Source organism: Camelus ferus, chromosome 11 (genome assembly GCF_009834535.1).
Source record: "Camelus ferus isolate YT-003-E chromosome 11, BCGSAC_Cfer_1.0, whole genome shotgun sequence".
Taxonomy (NCBI): Eukaryota; Metazoa; Chordata; class Mammalia; order Artiodactyla; family Camelidae; genus Camelus; species Camelus ferus.
In genome coordinates, this window is record NC_045706.1 from 35,566,388 (window position 1) to 35,586,976 (window position 20,589).

At 38.4% G+C, this 20,589-nt stretch overlaps 1 protein-coding gene across 12 annotated transcripts in view; it reads left to right on the forward strand.

Annotated features, from left to right (window-relative positions):
• SGMS1 (sphingomyelin synthase 1) overlaps positions 1 to 20,589 on the forward strand; it is a 264,767-nt gene that overhangs the window by 207,899 nt on the left and 36,279 nt on the right. For all 12 annotated transcript variants that reach the window (XM_032491393.1, XM_032491396.1, XM_032491391.1 and 9 more), the window contains one exon: positions 18,583 to 19,434. In XM_032491393.1, the coding sequence (XP_032347284.1) occupies positions 18,794 to 19,434 (641 nt within the window). In that variant the 5' untranslated portion in view covers positions 18,583 to 18,793. The remainder of the gene's footprint in view (positions 1 to 18,582; positions 19,435 to 20,589) is intronic.

Genomic DNA, 20,589 nt, shown 5'->3' on the forward strand with positions numbered 1-20,589 from the left:
CATGACTGCCTGTCTTGGGCAGCTGTTCACAGATGCCCATTTACATTTTAAAAGACACACATAACTCAGGACTTGAGGATTCTTTGCTAATCGTTTTTTTCCCTTCCCTCTTCTTCTTTCTCCCGTTTTCCTCTTGCACTCTCTCTAATCTTTTTTTTTTTTAAGTGCAGACCGGTAATGTGATTATTGCATATAAATCATTTATAAATAAGTGGCATTCCCTCACCCACTCCAGTTCGCCATCCCTGTTACCCCTTATCCTCTGTATTGTGTACACTTCCAGGCTTTTTATGCTCAGACATGTATGCACACACAGACAGCAAAATACATACTTCTGATTATATAGGCACCATGACCAGCTAAGCCATGGAGTCTGCCTCGAAGTATATACATTTTAAAATGAAAGTAATATGTGTTTCTCTATCACAGACACATTGATATCCATCCATAAACCTCATTCTTTGAAACGGCCTCATGGTATTCTTTTGTGAGGAGTTACCACATTTATTTCTCCAAACTACAATGAAGGATGTTTAGGTGCTTTTGGAAGTTCTGCTATATGAACAGTGCTGCAGTGAACATTTTTGAATGTATGTCTTGACTTAACTTGTTAATATTTCTGTATGCAAGTTTCTTAGAAATGGAATTTCTGGGACATAAAGAATGTTACAGGTTTTGGTAAATAATGTCACATTGCCTTACATAGAGGTTATGGCAGTCTTAATTAATTTTTATCCGATTGTTTTTACCTTTCTTGAATCAGCATACATTATTTGTATTTACCTCCTATTTCACACTTTCGGCACTTTTTGTTCCCTGTATCCTACGCTAGCGTGTTCTCTCTGCTGCTCTGCCTGGATTATGAATTATCATTGACAGGGATACATTAGTGCTTGAGTAGTAGGTGCTCAATACAATAATAAGCTTTAGCAACAAAACCTCCCCTTAATTATTTGGGAATAATAAAGTAACTCCACGTTCCATGCATTATTCTGCATTCTTGTGGACACTGGTTTGATGTTCCTTAATGATGAATAATAGCCCTGAGGTGGGAACTGAGATATTTATTAAGTTTAAGTGCTTGGATATGCTGAACACTAGTAATGATTAATTCCACTCATTCATTCGTTCATTCAGCAATTTATTAAGAGCCTGTTCTGTGCCAGGTGTTATACTAGCCCATTGAAGGTTTTAGACCTGACTATTTTTACTCAAGTATGGTGTATTTCTGAATAAAAGTTTCCGATTAGTGCACAAATAGTTCTTTGAGTGTTATGGGTCTTTTTCCTAATGGGATTGGCGCTCATGGATTGGATAGGGGCAGAGAGAGAGTGCCAGCAAAGAGCCTTTGCCAGAGCATATAGTAGGATGGAATTGCTGAAGAAGGCATGCAAGAGAGGTGGGTTTGGAGAAGAGTAGGAACTTGGTTTTTGGATCTAGTCAGGCAGGAACCATGGTGTATGTGTCCCTGTCTCACAGAATACCTGGGGCAATGCGTTATGCCTGGTAGGTGCTTAATAAATGTTTGGTTTTATCTGGATTCAGTGATTTGGCTTTTCTATGTATGTACAGTTTTTAGTCCTTAGCTCTTTAGTGCTGGCTCTGTTTATGCCAAAAAGAAAAGCTCATTAGGAATATAAATGGAAGATAAATTTGAGCTGTGTCTTCCCTGAAGCTGATGTTCCTGTCGCCTGGCCACAGCACTTTGGTAATCTGCTCTCTGAATGCTGGCCATCAAGGTCCTTTAGTGAACAGGATCTGTATGATACATACTTAGCTCTATACAAAAAAAAAAAACACCTTATTTTAGGAGTGAGGATCCTTTATTTTTATTTATTTATTTGTTTGTTTGTTTGTTTGTTTACTTACTTACTTATTTATTTATTTATTTAATGGAGATACTGGGGATTGAACTCAGGACTTCATGCATGCTAAGCCTGCCACTCTACCAATGAGCTGTTACCCTCCCCTCACCCCACCGAGGATCTTTTGTTCTGTGCGTAGTTTGATTCCTCTAGCATAGGCGTGGAACATGATCACATATGGAATAGACACCCATAGGACTGCCACTGTTACTTTATGGTAAGAATGTAGTTTTCAGAAATAATTTAGAAAGTCATTTTTGGCATTTTTGGTGCTAAATTTTACCCCCCTGCCCACACATTGAGAGATTGAGAGATTGTTCTCCCCCGGGGTTAGTACATAATTGTTCTTCATCATTTTCCCGGTTTTGATCTTCATGACTGGTGTTTTGTTCTTTTACAAATGAAATCCGTATTTTCCCTTGCTCCCTGTTTCTCTTTTATGCCAAAATAACTTGTGACATTTGAAAGTTAAATTATTTGATCTCACAGTTTACATCTTTAGATCGTTTGACAAGATTTTGAAACACTTTTAATGAGCTATGCCACCTTTTCAGGTTATGATAACATCATGTTCTCGTTGTATGTGAAACTGACATTTTGTCAAACGATTATGGTGTTAATGCGTACAAAATTTTGAAAAAATGAGTGTTACATGATCTGGGCATAAAAAAAATACACAACTCAGGACAGTGATTCTTGCAGTTCTATTTTAGTGATCAGGGCCTATTAGGTAATAAATAATTAGGGACATTATTCATTCTTGCTGCTGTGTTGCTCAGGTGTGCCTGTGTTCCCTTATTATTCCAACCAGAGTCTCAGCTGCTATTGCAGATTACTGAACAACTCATGTCATCAAGGATCTGGGAGTTATCATACCTTCAGAAGCTGCTGAGAAGCATCTGTAAGGTCTCATTATTTAAGCTGTATTTCTTCCTGTGACATTCTTAAAAATCTGATTAAACAAACTACCGAGGAGGATTTTGGTAACTTTGCAAAGTAGGAGGGCTTCATTTTAGGTAGAAAATGACTTATACAATTTGGGGAAAAAAAAAAAAAACCGAAGTATTTTTACTTTAATTCATTATTGTGTAAATACAAAACTATAAATTTTGTTTGAATACTTTTGGTTTTTATAGTGGCTCTGCATTTTCTCTAAATTTGTTTATAGCAAAGAAGAGAAATTGAGGAACCTCTCTGAGGCCTCTCTTTAGACATAACAACCAGAATGCCGACTCCTTTTATATGTTTAAGAAATTAAGTTCCTACTGAGGCCAACAGAGCTCAATGTTATTTTTCTTCTTCTACTGAAGTAAGTCTAAAAGGAAGAAATGGTCTGATTAAAGAAAGTATGTTTTCCCATCTGAAAATCCTGGCTGTATTTCTTTTTAGGAGATTACTTATTTTTTTTAATTAAATTTTTTGATGAAATGGTTTATAGATTCATTCTTTTTTTTTTTTTACAGGTGGAAGTTTTAAAGAGAATAAATGAGTTTTATTGAGAATAAGCTGGTCAGCCTCACACTGTGATGAATCTGGGTTTTAGACCTATTTTTAGATGTCTGTTCTTAGAATCAAATATAGTCAACTCCCTTCCTTCTCCAGTATTTATTTTTTCATTCATGAGGCAGATATTTATATTGAGTGCCTACTGTGTGCTAGCTCCTAGGGACACAATGATGAAAAAACGCAAGAGACCTTCCGTCATGGGGCTTCCACTCCAGTAGGGCAGAGGGACACTCAACAAGTAAGATGGTATGGGGAAGAGGATGATCACAGAAGGCTTCTGTGAAGAGATGACATAACAGTGGAGGCCTGAAAATTGAGTGGAAATCAATAGTAAGGAAAGAACAGAGTGAAAGTGTCCCAGGTAGCAGTAACAGCATTTTCAAAAGCCCTGAGGTGGTTAGGAACTAAAAATAGACCTGCACGGTTGACGTGTAGTGGACAGTGGAGGTACTTGACCATACGAAGGCAGGATGAGTCTTGTAAGCTGTGTAATAGTGAAATGTGGATTTTATGCTGAGGGCAGTGGGGAGCATTGCAGGATTTCAGAGATGGGCATCACACAGTTGAAGAAGTTCTCTTTGCCACCCTGTGGAGAATGCACGTGGTGTTGGGGTGGGATGGTAACCCCAGGAACATCACTGAGGAGGCTGTGGCAGTAATTCAAATGAAATGTGTTGGCTAAAACATGGTGGTTGCATGAAGTAAAGAGAAGCAAATTCATGATGAAGTTCAGAGGTGCAGTTGGCAGAATGGGGACCCTTGGTGACCCTGTTTTTTCTTTTTTTTTATTATGATTCTTTTTTTATCTTGGCCAACTCAGTAGCTGAAGAATGGCACCTTGCTATTGTTTTCATTTTTTAAATATATAATCATCTTTATTATATAATTCATGAATACATTAGAAGCTGACATGTATCTCTTTAATAAGATAAACAGGTTCTCATGGGCATTAGCTTTCCAAAAATCCAGTTTCCTTAAGAATGGTTTAAAAAAAAAAAAAAAAGCCAAGTAATCTCTGAGCTTCCCAGATCACGAAACTATATTGTCTTAACAGACCTGCCCACACTCAAGTGTCTTACAAATTTCAATGGAATCTTTTTTTTTTTTTAATGGAAGTACTGGGGACTGAACCCAGGACCTTGTGCATGCTAAGCACACCTTTTACCACTGCCACTGAGCTATACACACCACCATCTTTTTTTTTAACTTGTGAGATTTTTTTAAAACTTTTTCATGTGTGTATGTGATTGGCCTATTTGTAATCTTTGTTTGAAGTCTTTTTTCTTAACTGATTTTTAAGAGCTCTTTATATTTGTGATCTATGACATTAAAAAATATTTTGTCTGATATTTGTCTTTCATTTATGGAGTATTTTGACTGGTATTTTTATGGTTATTTGTTTAAAGCTACGTTTTATACACTGTCAAATTTGTGTTAATGTTAGAGATGTCATAAGTGCATATGAGCTTGCATTGAGTTGAGAAGACACTTTATATGTGACTCATTTTGAACTTAGTTCACTATATCATAACATAGTGATAAAAGGTCAAGGCTTTTTAAGAGTAAAGAACTTATTTCACCTAATGCACAATAGCCTTAGCTCTGTTTGTTCAGATGTTTTAATTTTATCATGCCTGTAAAAAAGTTAACTCATTTTACAACTTATGTCATTTTGCATAATATTTTTACAAATCAACTGTCACCATTGATTTCGTTGCAAGGGTCTCATTTTGTTGTGTTAAGTTACAGTTGTAGAAGCCAGAAAATAAAGCTTAGTACATTTTTATATAAAGCAAGAATAAATATCTAAGTGATTGTCGTAGAGTTAGTGCTTCTGGTGAACTGTATGCCCTTTAATTGTGGGCTTTTGTACATCTTTGAGGTCCTACATCCTAGACATGGTCTTGTTTAGGTGAGATTGTAGGGTAACTCAGAGATGCAGTATGTCTGCCTGGAAAACTATGGAAATGACAGTGTTGCTAACTGTGGAGTCACCAGGTCCACATTAGAATCACATGGGTGTAGTGGAAGGAGCATCAGTGGATGGTTTAGGAAACAGGGGTTCTAGTCCTTGCAATTCCAACACCTAGTTGTATTGCTGGATCAGGATCTCTATTGGAAGATGTCTCCAAAATCCTTCACAGTTTGGGAAAGGTGCTGGGATGAGTATGTAATTTCTTCAACTTTCTGCTGCCCCCTGGTGGTATTCTACCTTAGTCCAAAGCGAGAGCTGTAGTCCCTTTACAACCTGAGTTGTGCTTCATGCTGACCAACTTGATGAATGAGGATCTTTCCCTTCTATGCAGCTGAGCTTTGGTCCTCCTAACCATAGTTCAGTTGATAAAGAAGCCCAGTGAAGATGGGCCCTGGAAGTTTGGGAAATTATCAGATAGTTAGAACCAAGAAGTCCTGGTCAGTGGTAAGGAGAGAAAGTTGATGAGTTGATGGATATCCACTTTTAGGAGTTGGTATAGTTGCTGTCAGAAAAAAAATGCTTAATGCATCTTTTTTGAATGTGGAGATAAAGGTAGAGAAGACCTACACTTGCTTTCCCTGAAACCCAGTAGACCAGGGAAGGAGACTGGCAGGGGGGCCACTTATGGGAGAAGCGTGGAACATGGTGGGAACATGGATGATGCCTTTACGTCAAAGACTGCCCAAAGGATGCACATTTAGATGCCATCAATTTAGAATTTACCCCTTTTGATGATCTCTAGTCTGAAAATAGTTTAAACTCATCTAGCTATCAAAGTATTAGAAATTTATTTGGGGACATAAACTTGAACTTGATTTCTCCTATCTGGGCCTGTAACATTGCTAATTTTGAAATATGATGTCAGTCCACAGGGCCATGTTCCTTAAACCAACTTTCTTTTTACCTCAGTGAGTTAAATATGTTTTTATAAGTGTAGATTTAGAAAAGGTTTGGTAGACTTTTTCTCACAAAAAAGAAAAGCTTTAGTTTCCCAGCTAGTGGGGATTTCTAAGCCTCAGTAAACTATAAAAACTTATTTCAAGTTTAGATAAGATTTTTATATTTTATATTAGGCGAGAAATTGTGTTCTTTTCTTTCAGCCTGTTATTTATCTGTTACCAACACTAGGCAGTCCCCAATTTAAATATGAAAGATACACTTTAAATTAATTGTGTTTTATTGTTATGCTTGGCAATTAAGGATCCAAAGTCTTCCAAAGACCGTAGGTTATTTAAAGTGGTCATGCTTCTGAGTAAAATCATCAGCACACATCTAACTAAAATTTTCTAGCAACATATGGGTAGCAGAAGCATTCTGGGAAAGAAGTAATTTAGAAACTGAAATATTAAACCTTTTAAAGGACATTTTGATGATGTATGAGGCAAGGGAAAAATGTACTTGAAATTGTAACTATGTTAGAAAAGTTGGAGAAATGGTTACTGTATAGTAAAACATGTCTAAATTTTATGGTGCTATTATTCTCATCATTTCTTTAGTATTAAAGAGGGACCATTGCCTATTACAGTAGTGTGGCTAAAAATATAATAAAAATTCTACTTTTAGATACTGCACAAAGGGAAAATAATCTCTTTTTCTCTACCTATCTTAGGTTCTCTGGCAGAGGCCCCATAAATTAAACTGACAAAAGATAGATTAAAAAGAGAAAAGCAAGCACATCTGTTAATGCTTATGGCGTATACACATGGGAGCACTAGCGATGCGTAACTCAAAGGGGTGGTAAGAATTTGGGTTTATATAACATCTCAACAAAAGAGCAATAAATTTGTAGAGTAGGGGCAAGACAAAAGAAGAAGGACTTTGAGCTTCTTGGGGCAGCAAATGTGAGAAGGCAAATATATGGGAAAACTAATGGTAGATAAAGGCTCATTTTACCAAGGTTTGTTTTGTAGATTCTTTCAGTGCCATCTCTGGGCTGGAAAGAGTCTTTAGGCTCTTAAAGTTGTCTCCAGTGATTAATTTCTGACCTTTCTGATAGAGCTGGGCGAGGGAATACTTTTACAAATCTTCATCCTACTTTGGGGCAAATAGGGAGAGAGCAGAGAGCTTCTCCTGTATCTGCTTCTGTTGTTGTTTGCAAGTTTGTGTGGCCAATCATCAGAGTTTGTAGCAGAGGAAGGTTTATCACACGGCCAAGCAAGGAGAACAGGGGCTTGTGCTCAAAATATCTGAATTCGCCAGTGGTTTTTGGGGAAGAGTTTTTCTAGACAAAATTTGGGGATAGTGCTGTGGGATGTGTAATCTTCCTCTGATGGGTTAGTGGTGTGATACCAGGGTAGTGTTTCAGGAATCGCAACCATCGGCCTTTCTGGTTCCTACCAGTCTAAGGTCCACATGCTTGTACTCTCAGCCTGAAGTTATCATCCTCCACCTGGGTAGGGGCCCTAGTTCCTGTAGAAGAACTCAGAGATATGTATCAAATCGTTATGCACATCCCTCGAGGAGGAACCGGGACCCTGTCCCATCCTGCACTATTGTTTCTTTCTGCACCCCTCTATGCCCCTAATTAGTAATTGTTTGGATATGCCCTTTGGAGCTCAGGGAGGGTCTTAGAGGCTGAAAGAGAACCTCACAGGGTCTTCTCTGGGTTTCAGTTCTTCTCACTTTCCTTCAGCTCAAAATAGTACTTATGCCAAAGAAGCATGTTCTGTTACCCTTCAATGTCTTTGTGCTTTAAGCCTGCAGTATTACTTCTGGTCAGGGACAGAAATCCCAGTAAGGAAGGTCAAGGATGGAGATTGGAAGCTGTGGATTGAGCTGGGATGGAGGAAAGCATAGCCAGGATGGTGAAAAGCAAGCTAGAGCGTTCTTCAAGGTCTCTTTTCCCTTTTCCCTTTAAAAGATTAATTAATACAGAATAATAATAACTAACGTATTTTATATTTTTAGTCATTGTTCTTGGATGCTTAATGAACTCTTTCAGTATAGCAATTTGTGCCCCCTTGAGTTCTCAGAAGTTTTCTTGAATGATTTCCTTGATTATAGTTTCCCTCTCTTTTTTTCTCTGCTCTTTCTTGAGCTCCTACTATTCACATATTGAACTTCCTAGATGATTTTTAACGTTCCTACCTTTTCTCTCAATTTTCCATCTTTCTGTCTTGTTCTACTTTATGAGAGGTTTTTTCCAACTTTGTTTTCTATTGAATTTTTCATATTTACCATGAATTTCTAAGGGCTTTCTTTTAAAAATTCTCTAAATTTTTTGGTACCTTCTTATCCTTGAGAATGTTAATAATAGTTTTTCTTAACATTATAATTTCCCTACTTAGTATATTCTTCCAAGTTCTGTTATTTTTTGTTTTAATCTCTGGCTTTTGTATTAGAGTTTCTTCAAATGGCTGTTAATTTTTTCTGTCCATTATATTTTAAAGAAGGCATTAAAAATGCTATTGAAAAGTGCTTTACATGAGGAGAACTGCTTATATAGATTTTAATGCAAGATGATCATTGCTCTTTTCTCTTAAAATGTCTGGGGTTCCCCTCCAAAAAACTGATCTGTTCATCTACCTGGAAATCTTCCTCCTGGCTCCCAGTATTCTGGGTGTCTTAGGAGGTAAAGGACTAGGGCAGGTCTGACTTAACTCTGTTTGCAACTTTTAGTTAGTCCCTTGTAGTTAGTATGATGCCCCTGCTTTCAACTATGTTCATATGCCCTGTTCTGGCAGCTCTCCATTTCCCTTTTCCAGACAGTAAACTTGCAGTCTTCTCTGTGTGGGGAGAGGGAGTTGTTAGCTGTGCAAAGTAGGAATCTGAAGGTAATTTCTTAAATGGTCTTTTAATCAATCCTATTTTTAGCTCCACCTTCACCCCCATTTTGCAAGGTACCTGTGCCACCAATTCCTCATCCTTTTAAGGCTTCTGTTACATAAATCAGATTGCTTTTCATGTTTCCTCTTTACTGGCTTAGGGTTCCATTTTCTTGGGTTTGCTGTCAGTTACTACTGGCCCATTTGCTAGCCAACATCCTAAATTGTGTTGCTGTTGTCTCCTCTTTTGTTCTCTTTGCCTTTCTTTTTTACTTTTTAATCCCTGTACTGTCATTTCAGGAGTTTTAAGAGGCAGTGGAAACTAATGCATATATGTTCATTTGGACATCTTTTAAAAATAAGATTCATCTTTTGATCTACTAGATTCTCTTTTCTACCCCTTTTCTCCCTGCAAAAAAGAATTGTATGGGTGCTAGATTACTTGAGTTTTGGGGGTTTCAAAAAACCTGTCAGTTACCTTTAAATATGTATACATTATATTTTTGCTGATTGCTCTATTACCTCCCTTTAAGCTTTTGCTAACTCTCCTTTCATCCTGAGGTATCAGCCCACTGCAGGCCAAGGAGAAAACCTAGGATTTTCTTGTAATTTCTTTAAACACATTTGTCTTTTCTCTTTTTTTCCCCTACCATGCCTTATTCTTTTATTACAGTTTCAGTTCTTTTATTTATTAGTGTACTCACTTTACCACCTCTTTAAACTTATTTTCTCAAGTTCATGGTTTGATAAACTTCTTGTTTGTCATGCCTGCCAGACCTCCCTCAGGGTGGATTATTTCCTCATGTGATTTATACTTTTCAATTGTTTGTTTATCCTTGGCTGGGATTCCTTTTTTCATGGGAAACCTGTGAACTCTTGCTGGTTGAAGAGACTCTAAGGGGGGATACTTTGCATTTACCTCTCTTTTGTGTTTGCATTAATTTCTTGAAGTTTCTCGAAAACAGGATAGCAAAGTATGACCTCATCCTTTTCGTAATAAGCCAATGACTTTTCTCATAGCCCTGGTTAACTTTCATGATAGATTCAGGGGGACTCACAATCTTTTTCTTCCAGCTGCAGAGCTCTAAATTGGAAAGATTTTAGTTCTTATTTTAAAAAAGAAGAATGGGGGAAAGGAATGGAATGTAGCGAGATGTGATGGAAATCAGAGCCTGTGTTAGCCTTTCCCAGGCTTCCTGGGGCAGATGAGATCACGACTGTGCACATCAGCTGGACATGAGAGCAGATGGAATTTGGAAACATTGATTAGGTCCTTGGTTCTTGAGTGCTGCTGGAGTGAGTCTCTGTTCCAGGATTACAGATTAACTAGATGAATATTTTTAAAATAGCCCTGCTGGTTTCATACTTAGAGAGGCAGTTCATCAGTTGAGTGGGAATAGGACTCTCCAGAATTTTGGCAGTTGGGTTCTAAGAATGAAACTCCAGGGTTAAACTATAGTGATTAGTTGTCTTCAGAGTTACACAAAGTTTTCCTTACTGTAATGATGAAAAGGCGGAGATTTCTAATGGTCTTTTACATTTGGCACAGGCTGGATAGATGGAGACTGAAGAAAATCCCAATGTCTTTCTGATGGCTTGTTGCTGTTTTCTCTTGGGAATTATGGGAAATATCTGAGACCAGAATTTCTTTATACACTTAGGTTCAGATTTCAGCTTCATCTTTGTTGGTGGTTTGGCTCATATCCCAGCTCATATCCTGGGACCATTATGTTTTGGGAATATGACGGTTTTGGAACCTACTTATACACAGAGGGCCAAAGTTCCAGTTATTTAGAGAAATCTTCAAGCCCATTTCATATTTTTAAAGAAAGTGAGTGTAGGAAGCATCTATTTTTAATTTTACAATGCAGCCTACATGTTTAAAAACATAGAATATGCTTGAAAGAAAAACAACCTTTTTCTTCTAAACACAAGTAATATGTCTTTATCAGAGAAGTTAGAAAATATAGGAAAAAATAAAGCAGAAATTTGTTTCATAATTTTATCACCCAAAGGTTCAGAGTTGATATACTCCTTCTAAACTTTTTTCATATGGATATTTGTGATATACATGTTTTTGCAAAAATGGTATCAGTCTTTTGTACCCCATTTGACAACTATATATATATATTATAAATATATGTAAAATATATAAATGCATATAAATATATATTTCAGTGTAAATATAGTCTAATCTTTAGTAGAGGCTTAGTATTCTGTTATATCATTTTGTATTTAAGTCTCAACTTTAGGTTGTTTCTAATTTTTGCCGTAATAAATGATTCTTTGAATGTTTTGGTTACTTAATGTTTGTATCCATCACAGAGTGACTCGGGGAGGCTCAGGGGATGGGAAAGGGCATGGACTCATCTCGCAGGTCATCGGCCTCTCTAAGACACAGGTGAAATGGTCGTGTATTTCATGTTGTCAGAGAACATCTGGAGCCAGGATTTACAGTACACAGTTGACGTGGCTGGTTTCTTGTCATTGTGTCACATTTAGTAGTTTTGTCAGCCAAAAATCACCTCTTTCCCTCTACACTGAGGGCTGCTACATTGGAATGGGACATTTTGGGAGGGGGACACAAAAAGGGAGGCTATACATTGAGTTAGTTACAGGGCAACTGCTGAGAAAGAATACACTTCAGGTATTGTGACTTCTAAGTATCAAACATCGTGAAATAAATATGGCATGGAGAGGTTCAAAAGATGTCCACAGGAGGCGCTTCTAACAGCCTAAGGAACCACAAGGCAAATATGTTTACTTCAGCAAGCCCTTCTTTCTTATATCTCAGCAAAATAGACCAGTGTATACTTAGTTCAAGAAGCTCTTTCATAAGGGATCTTTAATTTGCTAACCAGAATTTAAGTATGGAACTGTGAACACTGCATGTAATAGCAATTGAAAATAAAGAGCGATTTAAAGGTTAAGGGACCAAAAGTAATCTAAAATTTCCTCAACAATAGATTGAAACTGTGTGGGTGTTACGCTAGCCATTCTTTCTTCCTCAGATAAATACAGTTTTATGAATTCTGCCTATTTAACTCTTTACTTGTTGACTAACAGCAACAAAAATTTACAGCTAATTAGACTGGTTTGGAGAAAAGCATTCAGGAGGTATCCAAATTGAGTTAGAGAAGAATTAAACCCCTACCTCAGGGGCATTTCAGTGGGCTGCATTGCCCTAAAAGTTTCACTAGGTTATTCCTGACTTTTATGGGAAGTACTAGTACATGTAAAGACCTTTATCTGGACTTGAAGCCTTTACGAAAAGGCAGTTCGTCTGTTTCATAATAAAATAGTATCAGTTCTTGATTTGTATTTCTCTTTAATAAGGTGCCCACAGGTACGTTCGTGTTATAAAATCTGGGCTAAATATTACACGCTCACCAAGTTTTGATCTTGCGTTAAGTTGATTATATAAGCTACTAGAGTAAAATCATGTGTATACCCCAGGTTACTTTTGTTTTTGAGATTCAATACGTGAAACAGAAAGTTTACTATATGGTGATAAGACTAATTATACATGCAATATTGCCTACTTTCATTTGCCATTCTTGGCATTTAGAAACATCTGGAATTTCCTTGTAGTTTCTTCACTGACATGCCATCTATGTTTGTTCAATCTGGGGTCCATTGTGCATTAAAAAAAATCATAAAAATTGAATTCTTAATTTTGTGGCACTCATTTTAAAAGTTCATTGAATCTTCAAAGAAGAATAAGTTACATTTGGTATAATAATTTCTTACATCTTAGTATATTACTTTATGTTACTCAAAGCTCTATCAGGTATATGTAAATTTCCTTCACTAATGGAACAAGCAAATGGAATAAATTATTCCACTATAGGAAACCGAGGCCCTGGGGTCGGAGTACAAGCTAATGACAGAGCAAGTGTTAGAACTCTGGTTTTCTGAGCGCTTGCTCCATGGATAGTTGTATTGTGCACCTTGAGGTATTCTGATTCTTGAAAGCTTGTATTCAGTGTGTGGTTCATAAGGTTAGCTTTTTGTTAACACAGAGTGTCTAGACAGTGCCAGATAAGGTTAATATTATAGATTCTTTCTGAGTAAGAATAAGCAAACAAATATTCATGAATGATTTGTTTAGTGATTTTGCTGGTTAATGTTTTCTTCATTACCAGGATAAATTGCTTTAGCTTGCTTTTCTGTTTTTAGAGATCTGGCTTTGGTAATTATTTATAAGTAGTTCAGATTGTGTTGTGGCATATTACCTGATGGCTTTTCTAATATTAAAGCCTAAAATACCTGTTTTAAGAATTGGAGCCAAATTTATTCACAGGGTTTTTTTAAATTATTGTTATTGAAGTATAGTCGATTTACAATGTTGTGTTAATTTCTAGTGATTCAATTGTACATGTATAAATATATATTCACAGTTTTATTTTTTATTTAGTTGAGACTCAATGAAAAACCTCGAGTTTAGAACCTACACTGAATATGTGCTGTTGTTCCTGCCCTTTATCTCATAGGACTCTTCTTATAGAACGCCATAATTTTTTTTAAGACTTTTCAGACTAGCCTTCATACATGCTCAAATCTGTGAGACCAGTGACTGTTTGCAGTGGGAGAGCCCTGAAAAGTATCCTGGGTCTCTGACCAGTTCCAGGACCAACTACTTGCCATGTATGAGATTTTAGACAAATCATAGTCTCCTTGGACTTTAGTTTACTTATGTCTAAAAGTTATAGATGAATGAGAGTTCCAGCACTGCTTCCATCTCTCAAATGTGTCATATTTTGGAATAAAGAGTCTGTGTGCCAATTTTATTCTTCTATTACAACTTCCCAGTTCTGATAACTAAGTCTAAAGATTTGAGCTGTATGTTATTTCTTCACATTCTCCCAGTAGTGGATATAGGTTGGCTTTTCTGGTTAACGGTGGTAGTAGTTGTTTTCTGAGCCCAGCCCAACGTACAGTCTTCTGGGTCGAGATGTGAAAACACTTTGCCTTTCCCTTCTCAGAAGCACCACTCAGATGTACTCAGAATTGAGTGTGCAGGTCTAGGGGAAAGTCACCGTCTCACATCTCCTACAGCTGGGCTCTGGGGCCTCTGAGTAAGCCCTCCTCTTTTAGCTGTGGCCTTTGAAGGACTGAGTAGTTACTTCCATAGAAATGAGTTTTTTCTGTATTACATGATTTCAGCATCAACTCCAGAAAAACAGTGTATATGCCTTTATTTTCAAGCTTCAAATCTTGCTTGAAAAATAAACGTTGATTTTCTCATGAACTTTGAAAAGATGTTTTTACTCTTGTGTGTCGGAATGATTGGGCTTTTAAAAATACCATTTGGAAGTGGCAGCTTCACTAAATATTTATGAAATGTCACTGTGGGCCCCATTGGGCATTAGAAAGGAAACAGGACATTATCAAAATAACAAGACGTATTTCTTGGAGTAATTAATGGCTTTCATCCCTTTTCCATGACTGGATCATCACAGCAATAGCAGCCGGTGTGAAGGTAGGCATGGTAGTTGTTAATTTCATTTTCCAGAGGAAACTGAGCTTAAAGAGGTTAAAGGACGTTGTCAAGAAGGGGGAGGTAGCGGAGCTGGGTCTCAGCTGCAGGCTCCATACCTCACACAGCTGGTGCTCTTTCTGCCACATCATGCACACGAGACAGTTAAATTATATTTTGCAGCACGGGTGTTAGTGACATTGGGATTCACAGAGTGAGGAAATGGCTGTGAACGAGTAGCCAGGACAGGCTTTGCAGAGAAGGACCTTAAAGACTTAAGAGAGGAATCAGGACTTGATGAAGAGAATAAGATGGAGAATTCCAAGTTGGGGGAAGCACAAGGACCGTTTAAAAAGTGGACAATTTTGTTGTCCTAGTTAATTAGTGGAAGCTATTGGTTGATCTTGCTATCTCTTAAGCGTTCCCCTGGTATCAGAAACTGCCTGATGGACTTACTTTTGCAAGATTAGTATTTCTTCATTTGGGCAGAATGTGTGTGTGAGTGTGTCTTATGGCCCTATATTGTCTCCTACCATTTGATTTTTTTTCTATTTTAAAGATTACCGTGTTTTAAGAGATTATCTGCCTTTCCGCATCAGAGGGAAGTGAAATAATACCTTGGCCTTGGTCTGGTCTTTGTGGTTCTGAGGGGTTTTCCCCTCCTGGCAGGCTTTCTGCATTGAGCACAAGGGGAAGGGAAGAACCCATATGAAAAGCCCACTTTCATTTCCTTGGGCCCAAACATTCAACTCTTCAGAGTTCTCATAGCCACTTCAAGATGCTGAGGGGTCCCTTGGCTGTTACCCTTATTCTGCTGAGGAGTATTTGGGGTCTGATGGGGTCTGATGCCAAGAGATCAGGACCTCCTGCCAGGACTCCCATTTGGTGTGTGTCCTCTTGTCACTCTGGGTAGTATTAGTGACAAAGCTTCTCTGCAGTGGCTTTTAAGCGGCCAGAGATTCACTTTGGTTTCATATTTCTCTCTGAAGGATGCCAGTCTTACTCTCCTTGACCATTAAAATTGTTTTAAAGCAGTTTTCAATATCAGTGACATTTTCAGTAGGTTTTCTTTCCATCAAACCATCCACATACATGGTGCTAGTTGTAGGAGACTTTTCCTTAGATATTAGGCAGATATTGACTGAGCACCTTCTGAGCCCTGGGAAAGTGAGAAATGTGGGTGCTTAAGACTGTCGTGCTTCCACAGTCACTCATAGTCTCCTGTGCAGTCTAGCCAGACACTGAACCGCAGCAGAACATCTAGGGGAAGTTTCACAGCACTGCGGATGCTCAGAAGAGAGAGTGTGCAACTCTTTTGCAAGGCCTGGAGTAGCTGTTAAGCTTTACTGCCATTTGGTTGGTTGTTATATGGTCTGGGAAATTGGGACTGGGCATACTGTCCGTCTTCATTCCAGAATCAGATTTGGGGATTCAGTAGAGTCGAGTTTGGACTTTGAAATCAGAAGACCTGAATTCGGGTCTTGTTTGTACAAGTGCTTCCCAGTGTATCCATAGGGAGTTAATGGTTACTGAGGAGGATAAGGAGTCCTGGGGAGCAAGACAGCCTTGATGGAGTCAGTTTAAGCAATCCTGGTAAAGTTTCTTTACTGGAGGATTTCCTGGCACTTCTAACATGTTCATGTGTTCTGCTGGGCCTCAGAAAAATTACACTCTGCAGTTCCTAGACTTACTTCAATTTCTTTTAAAGCATGGAGTGAGCATTTTATAAGGTTATTATTCCACAAAGCACATTTAAGAAACACTGTCATCACTGATTTCTAGCCTTAAACCTACAAATCTATGTAAATTTTCTTGCAGTTACACAACATTTTTCTTTTGAGAAGAAAAGTTAGCTCACTATTGGACAGGGTGTTTCCATCATGAGCTATAGTGGACAATAGCAGTTGGATAGGATAGAAACTTTGAGAAAGAAAAAAAAAAGACCCTCCTCCTTTGTACTGAGGCATGGTTGACATATGACGTATTAGTTTTATATTCTATAACAGATTGCGATACCTGTACATACTACAAAGCGGTCACCAAATAAAGCCCAGTTACCACCCATCTCCGTGTGTTTGACTCCTTCACCTGTTTTGCTCACCTCCAGCCCTCTTCCCTTCTGGAAACCACCAGTCTCTTCTCTGTATCTATGACTTTTGTTTTGTTTATTTGTTTTGTTTTTTAGATTCCACATGTAAGTGAAATCATATGGTATTTGTCTTTCTCTGTCTGACTTACTTCACTTAGCATAATGCTTCTAGGTCCATCCTTGTTGTCGCAAATGGCAAGTGTACACTGTTGGTAGGAATGTAAACTGGTGTAGCCACTATTGGAAAGAGTATAGAGGTTCTCAAAAACTTGAAACGAGAACTACTGTGTGATCCACCCTTTCCACTTCTGAGTATTTATCTGAAGAATATGAAAATGCTGATTCAAAAAGATATATTCACCCCCTGTGTTCACTGCAGCATTATTTGCAATACCCTTAATATGGAAATGATCTAAGTGTCCAACCATGGATGAATGGATAAAGAAGATGTGGTATGTGTAGACAATGGAATACAACTCAGCTATTTAAAAAACAGGAACAGAAATGAAAAACAGACCCCTTTTAGTGCTAGGTTGTGTATCATCAACTTTCACACATGGTTCTAAAGTACTGGCAACAACCATGTGAAGGAGAGATTTGATTATTTTACAGATTAATAAACTGAAGTTCAAGTAGCAGCTTATACATGGAGATGCTGAGAGTCAAACTGTGGTCTGTCTTTTGCCAGAGGCTTTCTTTCATTAACCATGATGCTTTGTCATAGAGCTAGGTCATCTTTTTTTTTTTTTAACTTTTCTTATGTTTTTAAATTTTAAATGATTATTACAAAAGTAATACATGCTTATTAAAGAAAAATAGGTGGGAGAGAAGTAGAAAAATGCTCCCAGGCCCATCATCAAGTGTAACTTCAGTTAATATGTGATATATTTCTTTCCTGTTATTTTATGCAATGTTAGGTTCATTAAACATAGTTGTGGTTAAATATATGTATACATAATATACACATTGTTTATACATATATTTTTATTTACATATATATATTATACATTTATAAAATTTTGAATCCTGCTTTTGAATCTCCCCTGCTGATGTGCATTTTGGTTATTGCCGCATCATTGGTTAAGTATTTTAATAAGTAAATACACTAAGCCAGGACTCTGAAGCTTACCCTGTAGCTTTTCCACGCAAGCTACCACTTGACCACGGGCAGGTCCCTTGACCTTTCTGGAAATCAGTTTCTTCGTTTATAAGTGAGGGAGTTGGATCAGATCATTGATTCTGAAACTGTAGTATTTCACAAAACCTTCTGGAGGCTGGGAGTAAAAATGTCTTCAGAGCCAGGAGGACCCCGGCCCTTCACTGCCTCTGTTTCAACCCGAGCATCTACGTGTTTAATTCTTTTATAGACTTGGGATCCAAGCACATTTGGAAAAGGGGACCCATTGATTTTTTGTGAAAGGGTAGAAAATTGTTAGTCCAGATGATCCTGAAGCTCAACATTTCTATGATTCTTTTGAATGATATCTATTAAGTTGTGTGTGTTATATACATTTTAAAACATTTCCTCACCAGATAGAATGGTAGATTAAGCAAATTTGCCATATTCTTTCAGATGACCTTAGGAAGCATGTGAGCACAAAAAGAATTACTGTTCAGTACTGAACAGTATCCAGAGCACTGTTGAATTATTTCTTAGCAGATACGCCACGGTAGAGGCTGTAAAACAGATGCCCTTTGACTTGATCCATCTCAGGCCCAATTTAATGCTCTTCCAGGGAACAGCAACCAGGGACTCAGTGGTCCCTTAAAGTAGCACACGTTGGAAAGCTATGGATTTTACCAGTAATGGGTTTTCCATTTTCCTTATACATGATGAGGTTTTGCATTTTGAGGGCATTGATGTGGAAGTCCCAGTATCTTGACCTTCTTTCTTGCCTCCACAGAAGGAAGAACCTTGTCCAAAAAATGAGGTGAATTAGTGCTCGGACACTCCAGAACCTTGGACAGCTACATGAGGTGTTTAAAAACTGCCCAGACCATCTTGCCACCCAAGTCTGTCATGAGGCCTGACAGGATGAATGCGCCACAGAGGGACGGTTTCCTGCCCTGTAGGAACGGTGACTGCTGACCTGCCAGGAGCAAGCTGGGGGCTGCATGTTGTCTGCCAGTACAATGAAGGAAGTGGTTTATTGGTCACCCAAGAAGGTGGCAGACTGGCTGCTGGAGAATGCTATGCCAGAATACTGTGAGCCTCTGGAACATTTCACAGGCCGGGACTTGATCAACCTAACCCAAGAGGATTTCACAAAACCCCCCCTGTGCCGAGTCTCTTCTGACAGCGGGCAGAGGCTCTTGGACATGATAGAGACCCTGAAAATGGAGCATCACATGGAAGCACACAAGAATGGCCATGCCAATGGGCACCTCAGCATCGGCACAGACGTCCCCACCACCAACAGCAGCTTCAGCATCAAGGTCAAACCAAACGGGATGCCAAATGGGTATAGGAAGGAGATGATAAAGATCCCCATGCCAGAACCAGAGCGCTCTCAGTACCCCATGGAGTGGGGCAAGACTTTCCTGGCCTTTCTTTATGCACTTTCCTGCTTTGTTCTCACCACAGTGATGATCTCGGTCGTCCATGAACGAGTACCTCCTAAGGAGGTGCAGCCTCCACTACCGGACACGTTTTTTGACCATTTTAACCGGGTGCAGTGGGCCTTTTCTATTTGTGAAATTAATGGCATGATCCTTGTAGGACTCTGGTTAATTCAGTGGCTGCTCTTAAAATACAAGTAAGTACAACAAAAACTCTCAGATTCAAAGACTGGGGACAGTTTGCACTATAGACATTTAATATTCATTATTTGGAAAAGAAATTTTTCAAGCAGTAGGAATCCTATCTCCTCTTTTTCTAAAACACACACACACACACACACACACACACACACACACCCCACCCCCTCAGTGACTCAACTAAAGCTCTGACAGCTTTAAGGAAATGTTGTGCCTGTTGCCTGTTTCGTACAAGATTCTTACCGAATGATAAATAGGATTGTTAGAGATAAGGGTCTTCTGTTTTCACTTCACAGGAAGGAAAACCCTCAGATATCTTCAGAGAGTCCAGGCTATTGAAATACAGAAAAACTACCCAATCTCGGTGTTATTAACCCATCAAATAAATTGATGACAGTTGGCGTATGCACCATGAATGGCTGTATAGCTCTTCCCACACAGAGTCAGACATCTGGAACCTTAACAATATGTACTTAAAGATGTTTTACACCTAGAATTCTGAACAGCTAGTCCAGAGTGGCTTGGGCTTTTAGGAGGCTGATACCCGCAGGGAAAGACTTTAAGTAGGTGGAATGTGGATGCATTTGCATGGCTTTCCCCTTTTAGAATGTGTGGCACTTAAAGCAATATTCCATTCAAGTTTCTCAGGATTTTAAATAGGCACCTCCTTTTAGCTTCAGGTCGATCCAAAATGGCTTTCATGTCCCAGGCTCTAAAATCAGTGCAGACAAGCTTGCTGCCGTTTGCTTGGATTGTCTGTAGCAAACTAACCACCTACACTGCCCTCATCACTGGTGTCTGATTTTCTCATTAGTGAAAGCTCTTTATGGCTTCCATGCATGGGAGCTGGAAATGGTTTGCCAAGGGACAGAGTTACTATCTAGTAGACTTGAGTTTGTGACGCATGGTATGGTTGAATATTAAGGAAATCGTCTTAAGAAAACAAAATACAGACTGAGTTGATACTGAACTTTATCTAACAGAAATGAGTTTTTTCCTGCTATGTTTCATAAGGTCTGTGTTTTTTTTTTTTTAACCTTATAAATTATATACCTACAGGCGGAAATAAAAGCAATTCTTGACTCTTTGCCAGTTGTGTAAGTGGCCAGTTTTCATTTGGGGACTGGTTTGGCAGTCTTGGAGTTTCAGCTAAA